The sequence below is a fragment of the Mercenaria mercenaria genome, chromosome 4 (assembly GCF_021730395.1).
Source record: "Mercenaria mercenaria strain notata chromosome 4, MADL_Memer_1, whole genome shotgun sequence".
NCBI classification, from domain to species: domain Eukaryota; kingdom Metazoa; phylum Mollusca; class Bivalvia; order Venerida; family Veneridae; genus Mercenaria; species Mercenaria mercenaria.
This window is the reverse complement of record NC_069364.1, coordinates 3,822,514-3,839,887: the sequence shown is the minus strand read 5'-3', so window position 1 is coordinate 3,839,887 and position 17,374 is coordinate 3,822,514. Positions and strand designations below refer to the sequence as shown.

Here is a 17,374-nt window from a genome sequence, read left to right as displayed (position 1 = left end):
TGTTGGCTTAAGACAACATGGACTCAGTTCTTCCCAGTTGAAAGGGCAATTTATTATCATCTAATTAATAACTGACCAGTTCAAGATCTTCAGCAAATTCATTCTCAACAGCAGATTTATTTTTACTGACAACCATGATCGCAGAATCACAATTTATTTACACGTCATTCACATAATTTAAGAATAAGAAGGGTCCCAAGGTCGAGCCTTGTAGAACACCACATGTAATGTCACAAGGGGAAGGCTTATTGTTGTCTTCGTGTTGTCTTATATGACCTGAACCAAGCACAAACTTCCTCTCATATCTACGAAAAAAGGCATAGGCAACTTGACTACAGTTTAGAAGTTACTTGTAAATAATGTTTATTAAATTTTAGGATAAATTACAGAATAAAAGTTCCTTCTGTTGCAATTATCCATTTAGGTCATATCTTTCGATGGTGGAGGAAGACCGCAGGTGCCCCTCCGGGAACTATATCAGACACGGGCGGGCGCCAGGATAGAACAACAGACTCAGTAAGCCAATCGAATGTTTTTTCACATGAATAATTCTACTCCCCAAGTGAGGTATCGAACTCCGTAGTTGTACATATATGAGCAATCTTATCTTTAAGACTCCGTAAAACTGGTGTAGCATATTGCATAGTCTCTATTGATAAATACCCACGAAACACAATTGCAGGCACTAAGGTGTCTATGAAGGATAAGATTATGACGAGGTTTTCGGGAACGGACCTTAGACATACATTGTATAATCAAGTAGTAGGTTAGCGATTCAAGCATAATTTAAAGTTCAATTTAAAGTTTCGGTTTTACTCTCCCTATATCTATGGAATTTTCATGTTGGTGTTTACGTGTATACTAGAAGTACAAAACACAATCTGACATGTGAATTTATTAGTGTATGTTCATTTGTAGGACAGCAATACGGTCTCATCAGGTACCAGTTCGTGAAGTGGGCGCTTGTTGAGGGAGAATGGTTGATATGAGAGACGTGGCATGCTGTTTTAAGGTGGAGTCTGAATGTCGTGGCTGGTTATAGGAGGGGCTGTGAACAAGTTCGGTGTTGAGGTTTGGAACTTGTTAGGGCTGGAGACGGTTACGGGGGTGTTGTGGGTGTGTTTGGAGGGCTGGACTTCAGACTTTGTTCAGAACGGGGATGGGCTTTTGTATGGAGAGGGGTTAGGATGGCGTTTGTCAGGGATAGGCTGATTTTTAGGGTCTGGTATGGGTTGGCATGGATGCTTCTTTAGGGGGACTGGTTTTGGTATGATTGGTTGATGGCTTGTTGTCGGACTGGCGGGTTGGATGTTTGTTATAGTGGGGCGGGGTTGGGCTAGTTTGATGGAACTCAGACTAGTTGGATTCCTCTTGAAACTGGGTTGATGTGAATAGGACTGGAGGGGATTCGGCGTTTAATGGGGCGGTTCGTTGGGGAGGCCTTGACGCTTATTTAGGGGAAGGGCTTGTTGGTGGTTGATTATGGACTATAGAACTTAGCCAGAACAAAACTCTAGCATTCTACAACCTGTATTTCCTGATCCTACTCCGTCCCGTTTAAGCCTGTGATTCAACAGCCCAAAAAACAGAAAATATAAGATTTTTACATGTATTTTAAAATCACAAAGCACACATGCGAACATTGTTTCCAAACAAACAAAGCTGGGGTTGATATATAGTTGTCGGTTCACGACTGGTTGGTTGCTCAGTTGTTCGTTCCGTTGCAAAGCTTTGGCGGGAGCTTCTTTCAAGGTTTGGTGTGTGAATGAGAGCTCACACACATGACCAGGTTGAAGTGTAAATGTGCATTACATCCTGTTTTCAGAGTCAGTCCATGAATTGCAGTGCTTTGCCCCCGTGAACTCAGACGAAATATAAAATTATTAATACATAACATTTTGTGGCGTGAACAAATACACTTTTAAACGGATTCAAACGAAACCTCATACCCGAAATAATCACAAACTGCACATGCGCATAGCTATTATTAAAGACATCTATGCAGCTCCGAGCTATTACAAAATATACAGGCGGATTTTGATACACATGATTTCCATGAAGACATTTGTTTAGGGACACTTGTAGAATTGCAGAGTTATACGTACTTTGAATTAGACAAAATGTCTATAACGAATTAATAGGTATGAAAGTTTGTGCTGCTTTTATAAAAATAATTTCACGTGTTCACCATCAAATGTAGATGTGTGTGACATATATTTGTGTCCAAACCCTCTCCAGCCCCAACTTAAGGAAAACAAATTCGATGGGGAGGGGCATTTAAATTTGCCCTTGTCCGTACGTTATTTTTCTTCCGAACAAACGAAAGGATATTTGTTTGGTACTGAGGACGTTAGATAGCGGAAAGTTTTATTCATTCCATCCTGTTTTTAAGTACTTTCTGTCGCTTGTTTGGGTACTTTAAAACTTCTTCTTCTTCTTGTCGTTCGCATCTACACTTTCAGACCAGTAGCCTCGATGAAACTTGTGGTCTGCCTAAGATCCTCAATGCCTCCATACAGTTTCTGGTGGATTGAGGTATCTACTGGCCAAGTCGCAGCCCACTCCTGGTCGTGCCTTTTACATCTCTGAAGTATATGCTCCGCAGTCTGATCTTCTTCACCACATGGACGAGTTGGCGATGATGTCAGTCTGTATTTCTTGTACATGTGAGCATTGAGCTTGTTGTGCCCTGAGCGGAGCCTGACCATCATCACTTGTTCAGACCGATCAAGGAGATGAAAAGCATCTTCCTCCATCCTTGGTCTCGTTAGTGCCTTGATGATGGTGACTTTCTCCTTGTAACTCACAGGTACTGTTGGCTGTTCTGACTGAGCTCCTAGCTTAGCCAGTTTGTCTGCCTCTTCATTGCCTGCAAGCCCACAATGGGATGGAATCCACTGAAGTGCTACTTTGCAGGTTATACTCAGGCTCTGCATTCTTCTGGCTAGCTGCGGAGCTTTAATGTTGATCAGAGCTTCCATGACAGACAGTGCATCTGTGAAAAAGACGACTGAGGAGCTTTCTTCTGCCGAGTCTTCAACCATTGTTTTGTTTGTTTGTTTTGGGTTTAACGCCGTTTTTCAACAGTATTTCAGTCATGTAACGGCGGGCAGCTAACCTAACCAGTGTTCCTGGATTCTGTACCAGTACAAACCTGTTCTCCGCAAGTAACTGCCAACTTCCCCACATGAATCAGAGGTGGAGGACTAATGATTTCAGACACAATGTCGTTTATCAAACAGTCACGGAGAACATACGCCCCGCCCGATGTTCGAACTCACGACCCCGCGATCCGTAGACCGACGCCTTCAACCATTGAGACGGCCTTCATGAGTGCTTCAGTCTCTGCCTTATAGTTGCTACAGTGTTTTCCTGTGGCTGCATCTAGTGTTTCTCTCTTGCCAGATGGGTATTGAATAAAAACTCCTGCTCCTCCATCTTTGACGGCGAATGTGGCTGATCCGTCTGTATAGACATGAGTCCATAATTCCGGAGGATAGTCTTCATTGATGATAGCAAGTGTGAGGCTCTTCCGAATGCCTTCATCCTCTTGTTTCCCGCGGTCAAGACGAGGAACAGCAAGTCTCACAGTCACTGAGGACAGATCATTCGCTAGTGGGTTTATGATGTCTTCACTACCTAAGGGAGTCGTTGGAATGCTCAGCTCAGTTTTGAACTCTCAGTTGAGTTTCTTTGCCTCATGTACGAAGCTGCTACGTTTGAGCCGATTCTTTGTATAGCCATCTAGCTTGGCTTTCATGGGATGGTCTTGAAAAGACATGAACTTCTCTGCTTGAAGCAGAACCTTTGCATGTCTTCTGTCTTGTAACGGCTGTGTGCCTGTTAGCTTCTCCATGAAGGAGATTGGTGTAGACTTTGTAGAACCTGTCATGATCCGCAATGCTTGGTTCTGAACCTTGTCTAAAGCCTGTTGGTTAGTATCGGCAGTAGTGGACCAGGCAGTTGAGCCATACTCTAAATGGAGTCTCACTGTTCCCTGATATACTGTCTTGAGTATTTGCTCATTTGCTCCCCACGTTGTTCCAGCAAGTTTGCGCATCATGGTAAGCTTTTTACGCGCCTTACCTTCTGCTTTACTAATGTGGGGCTTCCAGGTTAGCCGTTTGTCAAAGGTCACTCCAAGGTATTTTGCCTCCTCTGCTTCAATCAGCGAAGTATTTCCCATCTTGATTTTACCCGCCCTCTGCTTTGACGATAGGGAGAATAGTGTGGTGGACGATGTCTCTGTATTGATCGATACACACCAATCTTCAGCCCAAGCTTGTTGATGGCTTCCTGCATCCTGTATGTGGCTGTAGTGGCATGTTCTTCCTTACACCATAACACCAGATCGTCAGCGTAGAGAGCAGCCTTAACTCCTTTCGGTAGTTTAGACACCAAATCATTGATGAACAGCAAGAAGAGTGTAGGGAATAAGACTCTGCCTTGTGGGACACCATGACGCAACAGGAACTTCCTACTGCTGGCATGTTCTAAACTGACTCTTGCTCTCTTGTTGTGGAGGTATGACTTAATCCACCTCAGCATGTGACCTCCTACTCCAGTCCTCATCAGCTTGACGAGGAGTCAATCAGTCCAGACTTTGTCAAACGCCCTCTGCAGATCAATCCATGCTGTAAGCATGACTTTCTGCTCTTGGAAGGCGTCCTCTATCTCTTGCGATAGATAAGTGGTCTGGTCCTCAGTGGAGCGGAATTGTATGAAGCCAGCCTGTTGCGTTGCAAATAGGTTGTTAGTCTCCATGTACCACTTCAGGCGCGCATTCACAATCCTCTCCATGGTCTTTCCAACACAGCTGGTTAGGCTGATTGGGCGGTAGCTTTCAGCCTTCTTTGGATCCTTCCCTTTCTTGTGGATGGGGATCATGACTGCCTCTTTCCATATCTGTGGAAGCAGTCCTTATGTTCAGCTGTAGTTGTAAATTTCCAGGAGTTTGCAAATTGCTTCAGTGCCTAGATGGGTCAGCATTTCATTTGTGACTCCATCTGGTCCAGGAGACTTCTTTGTCTTCAACTGCCTAAGAGTTGTCTGTAGCTCATGCAGTTTAAGACCCTGCTTCATGCATTCTGGTGTCACTTGGCTTGTCTGCCTTTCCCTCTTTTTCTCTTCGGGCTTCCCTTTGCCGTTCCCTGTTGATGGGGATGTTGGAAACATCTTTGTAATTAGAGGCAAAAGTGTTTGCCGCTTGTTTACCAGTCAACAGTTCATCATTCTCTTCCAAAGTTACTGAGCCTCTTCCTGTTACTTCATCGTTCAGCTGTCTCATCAATCTCCACAGCTTTTGGCCATCTCGCTCTAGGTTGAGCGAGGCTGTTTTGTTTCTCCAGCTCTTCCCCTGTGCTTCCCGTTTGTGCCTGAGGAATTTGGCCTTGGCTTGGTGTAGGGAGAGGTTATTTTCTTGTGAGGGATTGTTTTCTGCTTCCTCCCTGGCTTCTGATAACTTTGCCTGTAGATTCTCCAACTCATCACTCCAGTAGGGCTAATAGTCCTTTCTTGCTCCCCTTGGAATGGCGCTGTAAGCAGCCTTAAGAATACTGGCGTTGAAGTCTTTGACAACCCGGTTGATGTCTCTACTTTCCACTCTGATGTCTTTACAGAGCTTATCACTCAGACTTTGGTAAAAGGTTCATCTGGCCTTCTTGTAGTTCCATCTGGGGAAGTTAGATGAAGTAGAGGCTATACGGTCCATAGTGAGTTGGACTGGGCGGTGGTTGCTACCTCTTAGTTGTTCACTGACTTCCCGCTAGACATGTCCATGTATGTCATCAGTACATAAAGCAAGATCAGGGGTTGATGTTGTTCGCCAGCTTCTGGAGTAAAAAGTTGGGGGATCATCTGGCTTGTTGATGAGGTTTAGCTTGTTATCATCTTGCCAGGTCTCCACTTCCTCTCCACGTTTATCCAGGTGGTCATATCCCCAGCTTTGTGAGTGACTGTTAAAGTCTCCTACAATGATGAACCTGGTTTCATCAGTTGTAACTTTGTCAAGGGACAGAGCTTTGTCACTTGGAGAGTATATGTTCACAAGTTTCAATCTGAAATCGTTCTTTCTGAGGCTCAGAACTTGGAACTCGAAGTCATCCATATGCGTGTTGGTCTGGACAGCGCTGATGTTGTTCCTGACCAATGTCATGATGCCTCCTTTTCGTCTGCCAATTCAGTCACAGCGGAAGCACTGGTATCCTCTGACTTTGAAGGATTCTTCTGGCTGTAGGTGAGTTTCCTGAATGCAACAGACATTGATGTCTTTCTCATGGAGGATATGCTCAAGTTCGGTTTTCTTGTTGAAGACACCCTCCGCATTCCAATGCATCAGCCTGAAAGGTCGATGCGGACTGGTTCTTTTCCTTGGTATGTTCCTCCTTCTTCTCTTTGCATGTTGTGGATTGAAGGAGGGACCCCCAGTAGCTGTGGGTGGACTCTGTCGAGGCTCAGAGCCCGGCACTGAATCCCCCTGGAGGGACCTCAGAGATTCAGCACCACGTTGGTGAATACCGGATGGCTGTGTAGACAAAGCGATATTGCATGGTGCTGTGGTTCGTTAAGAGAGTGCCAATGGCCCAGCACCTCTGTCTTCAACTCTCTAGGTTTCTTTCGGGGTTACCTCACCCTTAGTTCCGAGTTAAAACCCTATCCTGGGAACACAGGAGCTATTTGTCCCATAGCTGGGGGTCTGTTCATAGGCATCAGGGCATGTCCACACATCGGTGGGCCTGGCATGCCACATGTCTGGGGGCAGACCTCCTCCGAGTCCCCTGCAGTTCTGCCTGAGGCCGCAAGGTGCTCAGTTACCGTGTGGCGCCAACTCGGAGGTACTGCAAAAGGGCTTGTCTGCAGAGAGGCTGCGTACTGGCAGGGAAGACTTACGCACTCGGCTCCTTTTTCACCAGAGGGCTAGCCAGCGGTGGAGGCTGAAAGCGGAAGGTGACAAGCACATAACACACAGCACACCACACTTGACGCATCAGCAGACCAATTGCCACACAACAAAACCAGCCAATAAATGAGCCGTGCCATGAGAAAACCAACATAGTGGGTTTGCGACCAGCATGGATCCAGACCAGCCTGCGCATCCGCGCAGTCTGGTCAGGATCCATGCTGTCCACTTTCAAAGCCTACTGCAATTACAGAAACCGTTGGCGAACAGCATGGATCATCACCAGACTGCGCGGATGCGCAGGCTGGTCTGGATCCATGCTGGTCGCAAAGCCACTATGTTGGTTTTCCCATGGCACGGCTCAAATGTCCATTCAGAAGAACGTTCGTCCGATGTCCGAGCGTTCGTCCGAATTTGTGGCGTGCATTTTTCAAAAGTATTTGACCTAGTCATCAAACCTCACAGGATTTTGTATTCAGTGTATGAAATTTTGCATCTGGGATCTTGTTTTAGATTTAGACTTACGACCTTGACCTAGTCAAACCTACTAAAGGGATGAAAGTTTGTACCGCATGTACATCAAAAAGTATTTGACCTTGGGTCATGAAATACTATAAGAATATTATTCAGCATTTGCAGTTTCTGTGGGATTTGGCTCTGGAATACCAGAGTAATTAGTCAAAAATATACTTCAAGAACCTGCTTTTTTGCGTCGCACTTATCTCAGAATAGGTTTGATCTAGAATCACTTCTCCTTATGTGGTAATTATTCAGCATAGGAAATATTGCCTTTGGGGTTTTGTTTTGGGGCCAAAGTCATAATCGATTTAGTCAAAATATGATTTTGTGTCGCATGTATCTTAAGTATTTGACCTGGGGCCATTAAAAATGCTGTGAAGTTGTGCACCTTAGGTTTTGTTTGGGATTTCGCTCAGCCACCCTTGACTTTGTCAAAATATACGTAAAATAGCCTAAAAGTTTATGTCTCACCTATCTAAAAATGTATTTGATCTAGAGTCATAAAACATTATAGCATGTGAAATTGTGCATCTGGTGTTCTTTGTGGGATTTCACTCAGTTAAACAAGAGTAATGGTTCTTCAATTACTGAAACACACACATAAACACTTAAAAGTTTATGTTGTATATATCTCAAAAAGAATTAAACTAGAGTAATGAAACCATATAGGAATATTGTTCAGCATGTAAACTTTGTACACCTGGTTTGGATTTCACTCAGCAAGTCCAGAGTTGCAGCCCTTGACTTAGTCAAAAATATGCATTAAGGACATAAACGTTTGTGTCCCGTGTAAATCAAAACGTATTTGCCCTGAAGTCATGAAAATGCCTGGGACTGTTCTTCAGCATGTGAAGTTGTGCACCTGGAATTGATTTTTTTGGTGATTTAACCTATCCTTCCCCACTTCCAACCTCACTCTCACTCCTGAAAAATATATTTCAGTTTTTTTTATCTTATGTTTGTTCGTGATGTTTTGATGTATCCCTCCCCCTCCCCCACCACACACACACACACACACACACACACACACACACACATCAGCATATGATCAGCATATTCCAGTCCAAGGTAAAAATATACTCAGTCTTGTATTTTCAGCAAGTAACATGTGACCGCACAGTGAAAGGAGCACCAGTGTCTTTAGGAAATATTTCTAGTTATGATTAGTGGCAAAGTGGCCGGTATTTCTTACTTCCACTGACAAATCTAGTTTGCATCAATAGTGCATCATATTGGCATAATAAAGAAACATTATCATAGCTTTAGCTCATGCACCAACCACAATATTGACCATAAATCAGGTTTTAAAGCCTGCCAGACACAATAAGATAACACCGCAAAGGAGCAGTATTAATAAACTAGAATAGATTTCTTAAGGTACTGTTGCAACAAACGTGTGTTGTTTCTGTTTGTATCCTTATAGCAGTAATGTTGCTGGTCGAAATATGCGGTCGATATGCATACCGACATTTCATGGAATGTTAAATTTCAATACGGTTACGCTCGAACCATCTTTTTGTATCAGTGTGCACGTGTACGTGTGCGCATCTTTATGGAAAAGGATACCATATACCATTTTTAAGATGTTTTATCACTACCATGGCGGACTGAGTTTTCTTTTTTTTAAATCAGTCACGTGCTAGTGAAACGAAATGTGTTTTTATCATTATTTTACTTCACTATAGTTTATTTCTGTTGTGTAAATTGCTTAACTTCATGTGAAGTTAATCAGTGGGTGTAAAATGATTTACGCAAAGATAATTTTTGAAGGAAAATTTGGGTTTTATCGAACCGCCTCCTTTTTATAATATAATTCAGCAGGTGTCCAGGCTTTTATGTTACAGTGTTGCTGATTGGTTAGTGTTAACTTTATGATATATTGCCCAAAATTATAAAAACAGTGAAAAAGCAAAAAAAAAAAAAAAAAAAAAAAAGATTTTACCACAAGTTGCGCATGCGTATTTCTGATAATGTTCTCGCGAGATTTACTTATGTGTACGTTATCTGATTGAAGATATGAACGCACCTGTCCTAGATGAATGACTTTATGAGCAATTTATCAACGCGGCACGCGACACGTCAACTTATATTACTTTATGTTACTTAATGGTTTTATTTTAGTCGGAGCAGGCGTCAGTTTTAAATCAAATTTTAAAACTTCAAACAAAACCCCACCACGCTTAACTTTTAGCTTAAAAAAAAACATTTATAAGATATGCAATTTTCATTTTTGCTGTTGTATCTCCTTCAACGAAGCATTAAGTTTACATAATTCATCGAATTGTGAATAAAATATTTTAAGTAAGAGTTTGAAAGTACGTTTTACTTGCATTTAAATAATTCTTCTCCTTCATCTTAATTTATAAAAGGAAAACGTTTTGAATTGTTTACGGTACAAAATGTCAACAGAATGTACATTAATTTAATCACGAAAGGTTCCGAGTTTGTTTCTCTAACTGCGATGTACATGGGCCCGGACAAGTGGAGATGCAGTTACGCGATTTTATAGCGCAGTACTACAAGTTTGGACTTTTGGAAAGGCGTATATGCGTTCATTGTTGTGTTAAATTTTAATATGTACCTTGTTTAAGGTAATGGACCTGTAATGGTACTCGACAAAGTCCGTGCGATAACGCTTACACGTTAATCTGGTCGGCAAACTCAGGCCGTAAATGTAATCCAACCCGCCGCAAACGAAATTTACGTTATTTGCCGATTGTTCTAACGCACCACGGCATATGGAGTACCAAACACCCACGAACTACGGCAAATGGAGTACCAATAACCCACGAACTACGGCAAACGGAGTACCAATAACCCACGCACTACAGCAAATGGAGTACCAATAACCCACGCATTACGGCATATGGAGTACCAATAACCCACACACTACGGCATACCAGGTACCAATAACCCACGCACTACGGCAAATTGAGTACCAATAACCCACGCCCTACCGTATACGGAGTACCAATAACCCACACACTACGGCAAATGGAGTACCAATAACCCGCGCACTACTGCATATGGAGTACCAATAACCAACGCACTACGGCAAATGGAGTACCAATAACCCACGCACTACGGCATATGGGGTACCAATAACCCATGTCCTACAGTATATGGAGTACAAATAACCCATGCATTACGGCATATGGAGTACCAATAACCCACGCACTACGGTATATGGAGTACCAATAACACACGCACTATGGCATATGGAGTAACAATAACCCACGCACTACGGCATATGGAGTACCAATAACCCGCTCACTACGGCATATGGAGTACCAAAACCCCACGAACTACGGCAAATGGAGTACCAATAACCCACGAACTATGGCATATAGAGTACCAATAACCCACGAACTACGGCAAACGGAGTACCAATAACCCACGAACTACGGCAAATGGAGTACCAATAACCCACGCACTACAGCAAATGGAGTACCAATAACCCACGCACTACGGCATATGGAGTACCAATAACCCACACACTACGGCATACCAGGTACCAATAACCCACGTACTACGGCATATGGAGTACCAATAACCCACGCACTACGGCAAATTGAGTACCAATAACCCACGCCCTACCGCATACGGAGTACCAATAACCCACGCACTACGGCAAATGGAGTACCAATAACCCGCGCACTACGGCATATGGAGTACCAATAGCCAACGCACTACGGCAAATGGAGTACTAATAACCCACGCACTACGGCATATGGGGTACCAATAACCCATGTCGTACAGTATACGGAGTACCAATAACCCATGCATTACGGCATATGGAGTACCAATAAAGCATGCACTGCGGCATTTGGAGTACCAATAACCCACGCACTACTGTATATGGAGTACCAATAACACACGCACTACGGCAGATGGAGTACCAATAACCCACGCACTACGGCATATGGAGTACCAATAACCCGCGCACTACGGCATAAGGAGTACCAATAATCCACGCACTACGGCAAATGGAGTACCAATAACCCACGCACTACGGCAAATGGAGTACCAATAACCCACGCACTACGGCATATGTAGTACTAATAACCCACGGACTACGGTATATGGAATACCAATAACCCATGCCCTACGGTATATGGAGTACCAATAACCCGAGCATTACGGCATATAGAGTACCAATAACCCACGCACTGCGGCATACGGAGTACCAATAACCGACGCACTGCGGCATACGGAGTACAAATAACGCACGCACTGCGGTATACGGAGTACCAATAACGCACGCACTACGGCCTACGGAGTATCAATAACCCACGCATACATTCTCATCCATCAGAAGTTCGTCTAAATCCCGAGACGAACTCATCCGGGGTCCCATGGTAGACCTCTAATTTGCGAAAATGACATACTACGGCATGCCCCAACTGACCAAAACAATATCAGCCAATAGTGGCAGGACGATCAATCAAATTTCAAAACCAAGCGGGGTTAATAAATAAACATAACAAACAAGTATGTTCAAAAAGACAAAATAACCTGATTATTCATTATGATTTTTTTTTGTTCTATTATTTTGCAAAATATGCTCTTGTATCAAACCTTTTCGATTTGCTGTGTACTCAGAAAAGTAATACCGCTTCTTCCGACTCCGAATTGAAGAGCTTTGGAACAGCTGCCTTATTCACACAATATAAGTGAACGCCAAATAGAAAGCGTACGTTTTTGTGTACTTCAGTCTGACTTGTGGTGCTTTAGAACTTTTGCTGGTGATTTCATGTGTAAAACTTCAACGTAAAAAGTCAGACTGATACTCGACATCTATCTAACATCTGTTGTGCAGATCAACAATATATATTGCATTTGCGCATATATTTAATAGGCGCTTGTAGTATTTTTTCAGCTAAAGAGGTGTAAATAAAATATAGTGAATGAAAAACACTATCATCATCTTTGCAGCACGGAGTACGATAGTGGAATTGGATGAAATCGAGACTTCTCTTGACAGAGCTGGTAAAATCAGATAGTCTGAATGTGTGTAAATTCTTTAAATGCCGACAGTACAGGATATAACATTTTAAAAGTATTTTATGCATCATTTTTTGCAAAGCACCTTTATTGAATTTCAAAAAATAAAAGATATCAAATAACCACACTTGTCTACGGGTATTGTATTGTCGTTACCACAAAAATAGCCACCTGTAGCAATGACGTAATGAATGGGCGTGTCCTAGTAAAGGGGGCGGACCCAAAATTAAGTCCGCTGAGATGTAGACTTTGCACATCTTTCCTTTCCCAATGAAGAAGAGAGAAACCCGTGTTGTAGTATATGACTAGATAGATTTAATGTCACTTTTCCCTCATCCTGGTTGGTACGTGACAGGTGGGTTATCTCTTGATATTTCTTCGTGTATATTTTCACCTGCTGAAATAATAAAAAAGTAAAATTTTGAGATATTATATGACAGTATGTAACATAATCATACCATGAATAATTATGCACATGTTGCAAGTTTCAAGACACAACCCAACCTAACTACTGACATTTTTCATGTGTAGCCGTTGAATAACTAAGACATAAACAATTTCTATATTTGTATTATGCTAATGAAGGGGGCCTTTTGCTTTCTCTCTACTTTTGTTCACCTTAGCTTATTTCTAATCATTACCATTAAAATAGTTAGCCATGCCATTGAATTAAAACTAAATGCATCTATAGGTTAAGTGTTTCTTTTTGGACAGACTACGCCAGTTGCTTAACAATTCCTTTACGAGCAGCTAGTGTTTTTATCGGTTGCGTTCGTATATCTAATTGTCGGTTAGACCTTTTTATCTCGTTATCGTCAACTACAACACGAAATATCTTTTAATGGGATAAATTTTGAAAAGAAAAGTATCTACAATTGACAAATAAGGGTCATCAATGTATAAATTGAGGGTCAAACTGTGACAAACGTGAGCGTTATTGATAATTTTGATTGTCTGCTCGCGTCAACAAGTGCGGACATAGATATGATTACTTTGTTATGAACGATAATCCGCGATTAATTCCGAATATCCCTCTTCTTGGCGCATCAATATCAGCGTTTGTAAATAGGCCAGATAACAGTATATCTATGCGATTACATAAAGTAGCTCTAAAGGAGAGGATAGTATGAGGTCGGGGCGCACTTGAACATACAATAAAGGGATTAAAAACTCAAGAATCACAGCAAGTAACACCATATAAATACGATTGCTATGGACGTTTAACTGTATCTCGACTGAGGCGACAAACCGCACCACTGGTCACGTGATTACATTGGGATACCAAGAGCCCAGTAATGAATTCTTGCGCTGCAAGAACTATGTTGTTCAAGTAGGTATTAGTGTATGGCTAAATGAAAATAAGTGTCTATGTCAATGGGTTATCAAACATTCCCGTCCTTTTTTTATTAGTCATTTTATTTTGACTGTTTCGACCAAAGTATGACAATAAAATTCCAGTTTCAGTATCTCAACGGGTAAAAATCCATTCCGTAATTTCGTAAAATTTCTTGACATTTTCAAATACAATGAATCGCTTTAAAAACGCGACACTTTTTTGACGTTCAGCTAAAAGTGAATATATAAGGAATACTTCTGATCACAAACTAAACATAAACCTGTTGTGTATAATTTTTGATGTTGACTTTTGAAATCATTCATGCATGAAAACAGAGTAGAAAATTAAGGTTTATATCACGATAAATTTGCAATATATGAGATCAATAATGACGAAAATCCCTCCTATATTCACTGTCAGTCCTAAAAAAGGATGTAGATGTGGGTAACCAAAATGTCGACTTTTTTCACATAATGGGTGTTTTTACAACCCAAATAGGAACTTCGAAGTACCACGTTCTGAAGGGTTGATTTGATTACATTTTCTGAAATTTGACACTTTATTTTAAAACAGTTCAAAATATTCGGAACATTAAGCTCTTTTTTTAGGAACGAAGTAGCCTTAAGGGGTGTTCTTTGGCTTACACCTGAAACCCAGTGTAAATAACACGTATACGCTGTTTTGACACACACACACACACACACACACACACACACACACACACACACGCATGCATGCACGCACACACGCACACACGCACACACAAATCACTAGGCAATGAAAACTACACTAGTATGATTTTCATGTTATGAATTGGTTGATTTGATCAGCATATCAGGCAGATGTCATTATTTGAACGAATTTTATGCCATTTTATTACTTTCATTTTTGTACTATGTGTCATATGAAGCATACAATTAAAAATTAGATATATTCCAAACGTTAAAGGAACGTGTGTACGTTTCAAGAACGTTCTTGTCGCATTATTTGAATAAGAATTCAGCTAAATAAATGAAAATTAACCCAGGTCAGTTTTTGTCGACACATTCCATCTAATTCACAGAGTTACTTGAAATTCACCGTCAAAATGAAATTAGCATTTCTACATTTTAAAACACTATATTATTCACATCGGCAAATATCCCGTTTCTACTTAAAGAACCTATAGGATGACCTTGACCTCTTGTCTTTCTCCCGTTAGTCCCAAAGACATTCTAGAAATCGTTAGCATACACGAGGGAAACAGATCAGGTGAACTGCCGGTTTCCGCACACTAAATAACAGCAATGTGACTTGCCGCTTTACTAGTTCTCTGTCACTTAGTCAGATTCGCATGCGGAACCGATATATACCAGGGATTGTAGCGGCCGGTTGATAATGGAAAAGAGGTTGCCAACACTTGGTAGATTTTAGGACAAAAGATTGGAATCGGAGTCTGGGAAAATACCTGACAATGATTTCTAGATGTCTTCTACAGTGTTTCGATATCTATTACTGTGGCATGTTATGTACGCTATAATCCCTTTAACCTGATATTACGGCTGTTATAACATTAATGGATAACATTAAAGTTCTGAATGAATAACGTAAGGTTTTCGTCATATTAGGATAACGTTGAGGTGCAGGACAGCGTTTGTACAGTTTTGCTGCTTTAATATCAGACGAATAGTAACACTGTTCAGACATGACGTATTGGTTAACCGTCGGGTCTGAATGGAACTCAGTATTTGTGTGCATAAATGGCATGAATGGACTTACGAGATGCATGGACCGGGTCAACGGCCGCCGAACATAATATTATCGACCAATATTTTTCCACTACTGTAATTCTCCCCTTAGTGATACAGATACCAGGAAAAAGAAACTGAAATGCAGCGGTAAATTGAAGGTGTGAAGTGTCCCACTGAGAGATGTATTCGACCCCGATCCTTTAACTGTGTGAACACGGGTCAATATTCCAGGAGGCGGTCATTGACAATTTTAAATGCCAAATTAAAAACAAAACATTTTTTTTAAAAAGAGAGAAAACTTAATGACGAAAGAGTGAATTTTAACTACGCCTGACAATAATGAAAATGACAGAAAAAACATACTGAATGTCGAGTCACATGTATTTTATAACTGAAAAAAAATTTTTTTTGGCAATTTTTCGGGGAGGTTTTACAACTTATGCTCTAACCACACTCCGTGATTTAGTTGTTTCATTGACGCTCTTAGCAGAATCTAAAGCCACAACCTACTATGTCAACAGTGCATTTCAGTTTTTCTTTCCTTCTCCATCCTTGCAAACCTGCCAACCGCTATGACTATGATGTAAAAAAGTAAACAATACCTCTTGAATTTCAGAACCAACTAGCGAAGTCAAGCAACTCTTCTTCTTCTGTACTCAGTGCATCGAACGTAGCTTCTGACGTCATAACTGTTTCCGGTGGTGATTTTTCAGGTGAATTTGTCGGACATGTTCTCAAGTCAAATTGCATAGCGTCAATTGAACAAGCTTCGTTAAACACAGCGCTTACTGCATCATGATTGTCAACAAGCTCCTGGAGGTATTTGATGTAATCAATGGCTGCTTTTAATGTATCCACCTTACTCATTTTCTTATTTTTCGTATTTTCAGGTTCAAACGGTAAATGTTCCCTGAGAGTTGCAAATGTCATATTTATAAGTTTTACACGATTCCTTTCACGTTCATTTCTACGCGCAACTGTAATTTGTTGTCCAAGTTTCAAACCGTAAATGTTGGTTTGACAACTTTGGTTAAAATCAAGTCGTCTTCGACAACTGCCCATTGCTGCATTTTCTTTAGCCATGTGAAATCGAAACAGCTTTGACCTCGTGCTTTGGCCACTAGATGGCATGACTCCCATTTGAGAGTGTTGGTCGTACATGCAAGAAGGCATATTCTGCAGTTCAGTTTGAAAATGATATTCCTGTTTCATAATGTGCTCATTTGTGAAGTTACCAGAAGAAAGATCCATTAAAGACTGAACTGTTCAAAGACTTTGTTCCCTTAAAGACGATGCCAAAAATATCGTCTGAAAGTCTGTGTTTGCAAATATAAACCTAAAGAATTACGTCAGTCGCGTGCCTGTCGCGTGCAGTGTCTGTTGACAGCCTCGTTTTCAAAGCAATTTAACAAAATTTAAATGTAAATAATAAAAGTGTGCCTTGCATTTTAAGTATTTATGGTGCGGTATTATCTAAAACCCTGCCGTCTTAAGCCCCTCCCCTGCTGGTTTATCGTCAATTCTCGTCCCATCCGCGAAGTCATTGCAGACGACCAACTACTTTACAGACGACCAGAAACCACCTGACAGCGCCATCTTTAGAGATGCGCCCCTTATCTTTGTTAAGACGCTAAAAACCTTTGCGCTATTGAAAACGTGATACTTAATACCATGCGCTTTAAAAGGGAAAACTTGCCGATTAAGAGCAATGATAAATAGGAAAATATTTCTTATTGCGCGAATTCGATCTCAAACAAATTTGACGTGATTAGATAATCTAAACATTAAAAGTGCTCCTTAAACGGATCGTATAAAAGACGAATGGCCATTATTATATTTTTATTTAGGTGTACAAAGTGACGATTTCACGGAGATAACACGATAATT

At 41.3% G+C, this 17,374-nt stretch overlaps 1 protein-coding gene across 1 annotated transcript; it reads right to left on the bottom strand.

Annotated features, from left to right (window-relative positions):
* Nucleotides 1-11,728: 11,728 nt before the first annotated feature.
* Nucleotides 11,729-16,866, bottom strand: LOC123553155 (achaete-scute homolog 1-like). Its single transcript, XM_045342899.2, has 2 exons — nucleotides 16,090-16,866; nucleotides 11,729-12,818 (listed from the first exon to the last, which is right to left on the bottom strand). The coding sequence occupies exon 1, from the start codon at nucleotides 16,736-16,738 to the stop codon at nucleotides 16,100-16,102; it is 639 nt and encodes a 212-aa protein (XP_045198834.2). The 5' UTR covers nucleotides 16,739-16,866; the 3' UTR covers nucleotides 11,729-12,818; nucleotides 16,090-16,099.
* Between the last annotated feature and the right edge of the window lie 508 nt (nucleotides 16,867-17,374).

Bases quoted from the DNA above. Each gene is read 5' to 3' on its own strand.
- LOC123553155 (XM_045342899.2), bottom strand. From the start codon at position 16,738: ATGGATCTTTCTTCTGGTAACTTCACAAATGAGCACATTATGAAACAG.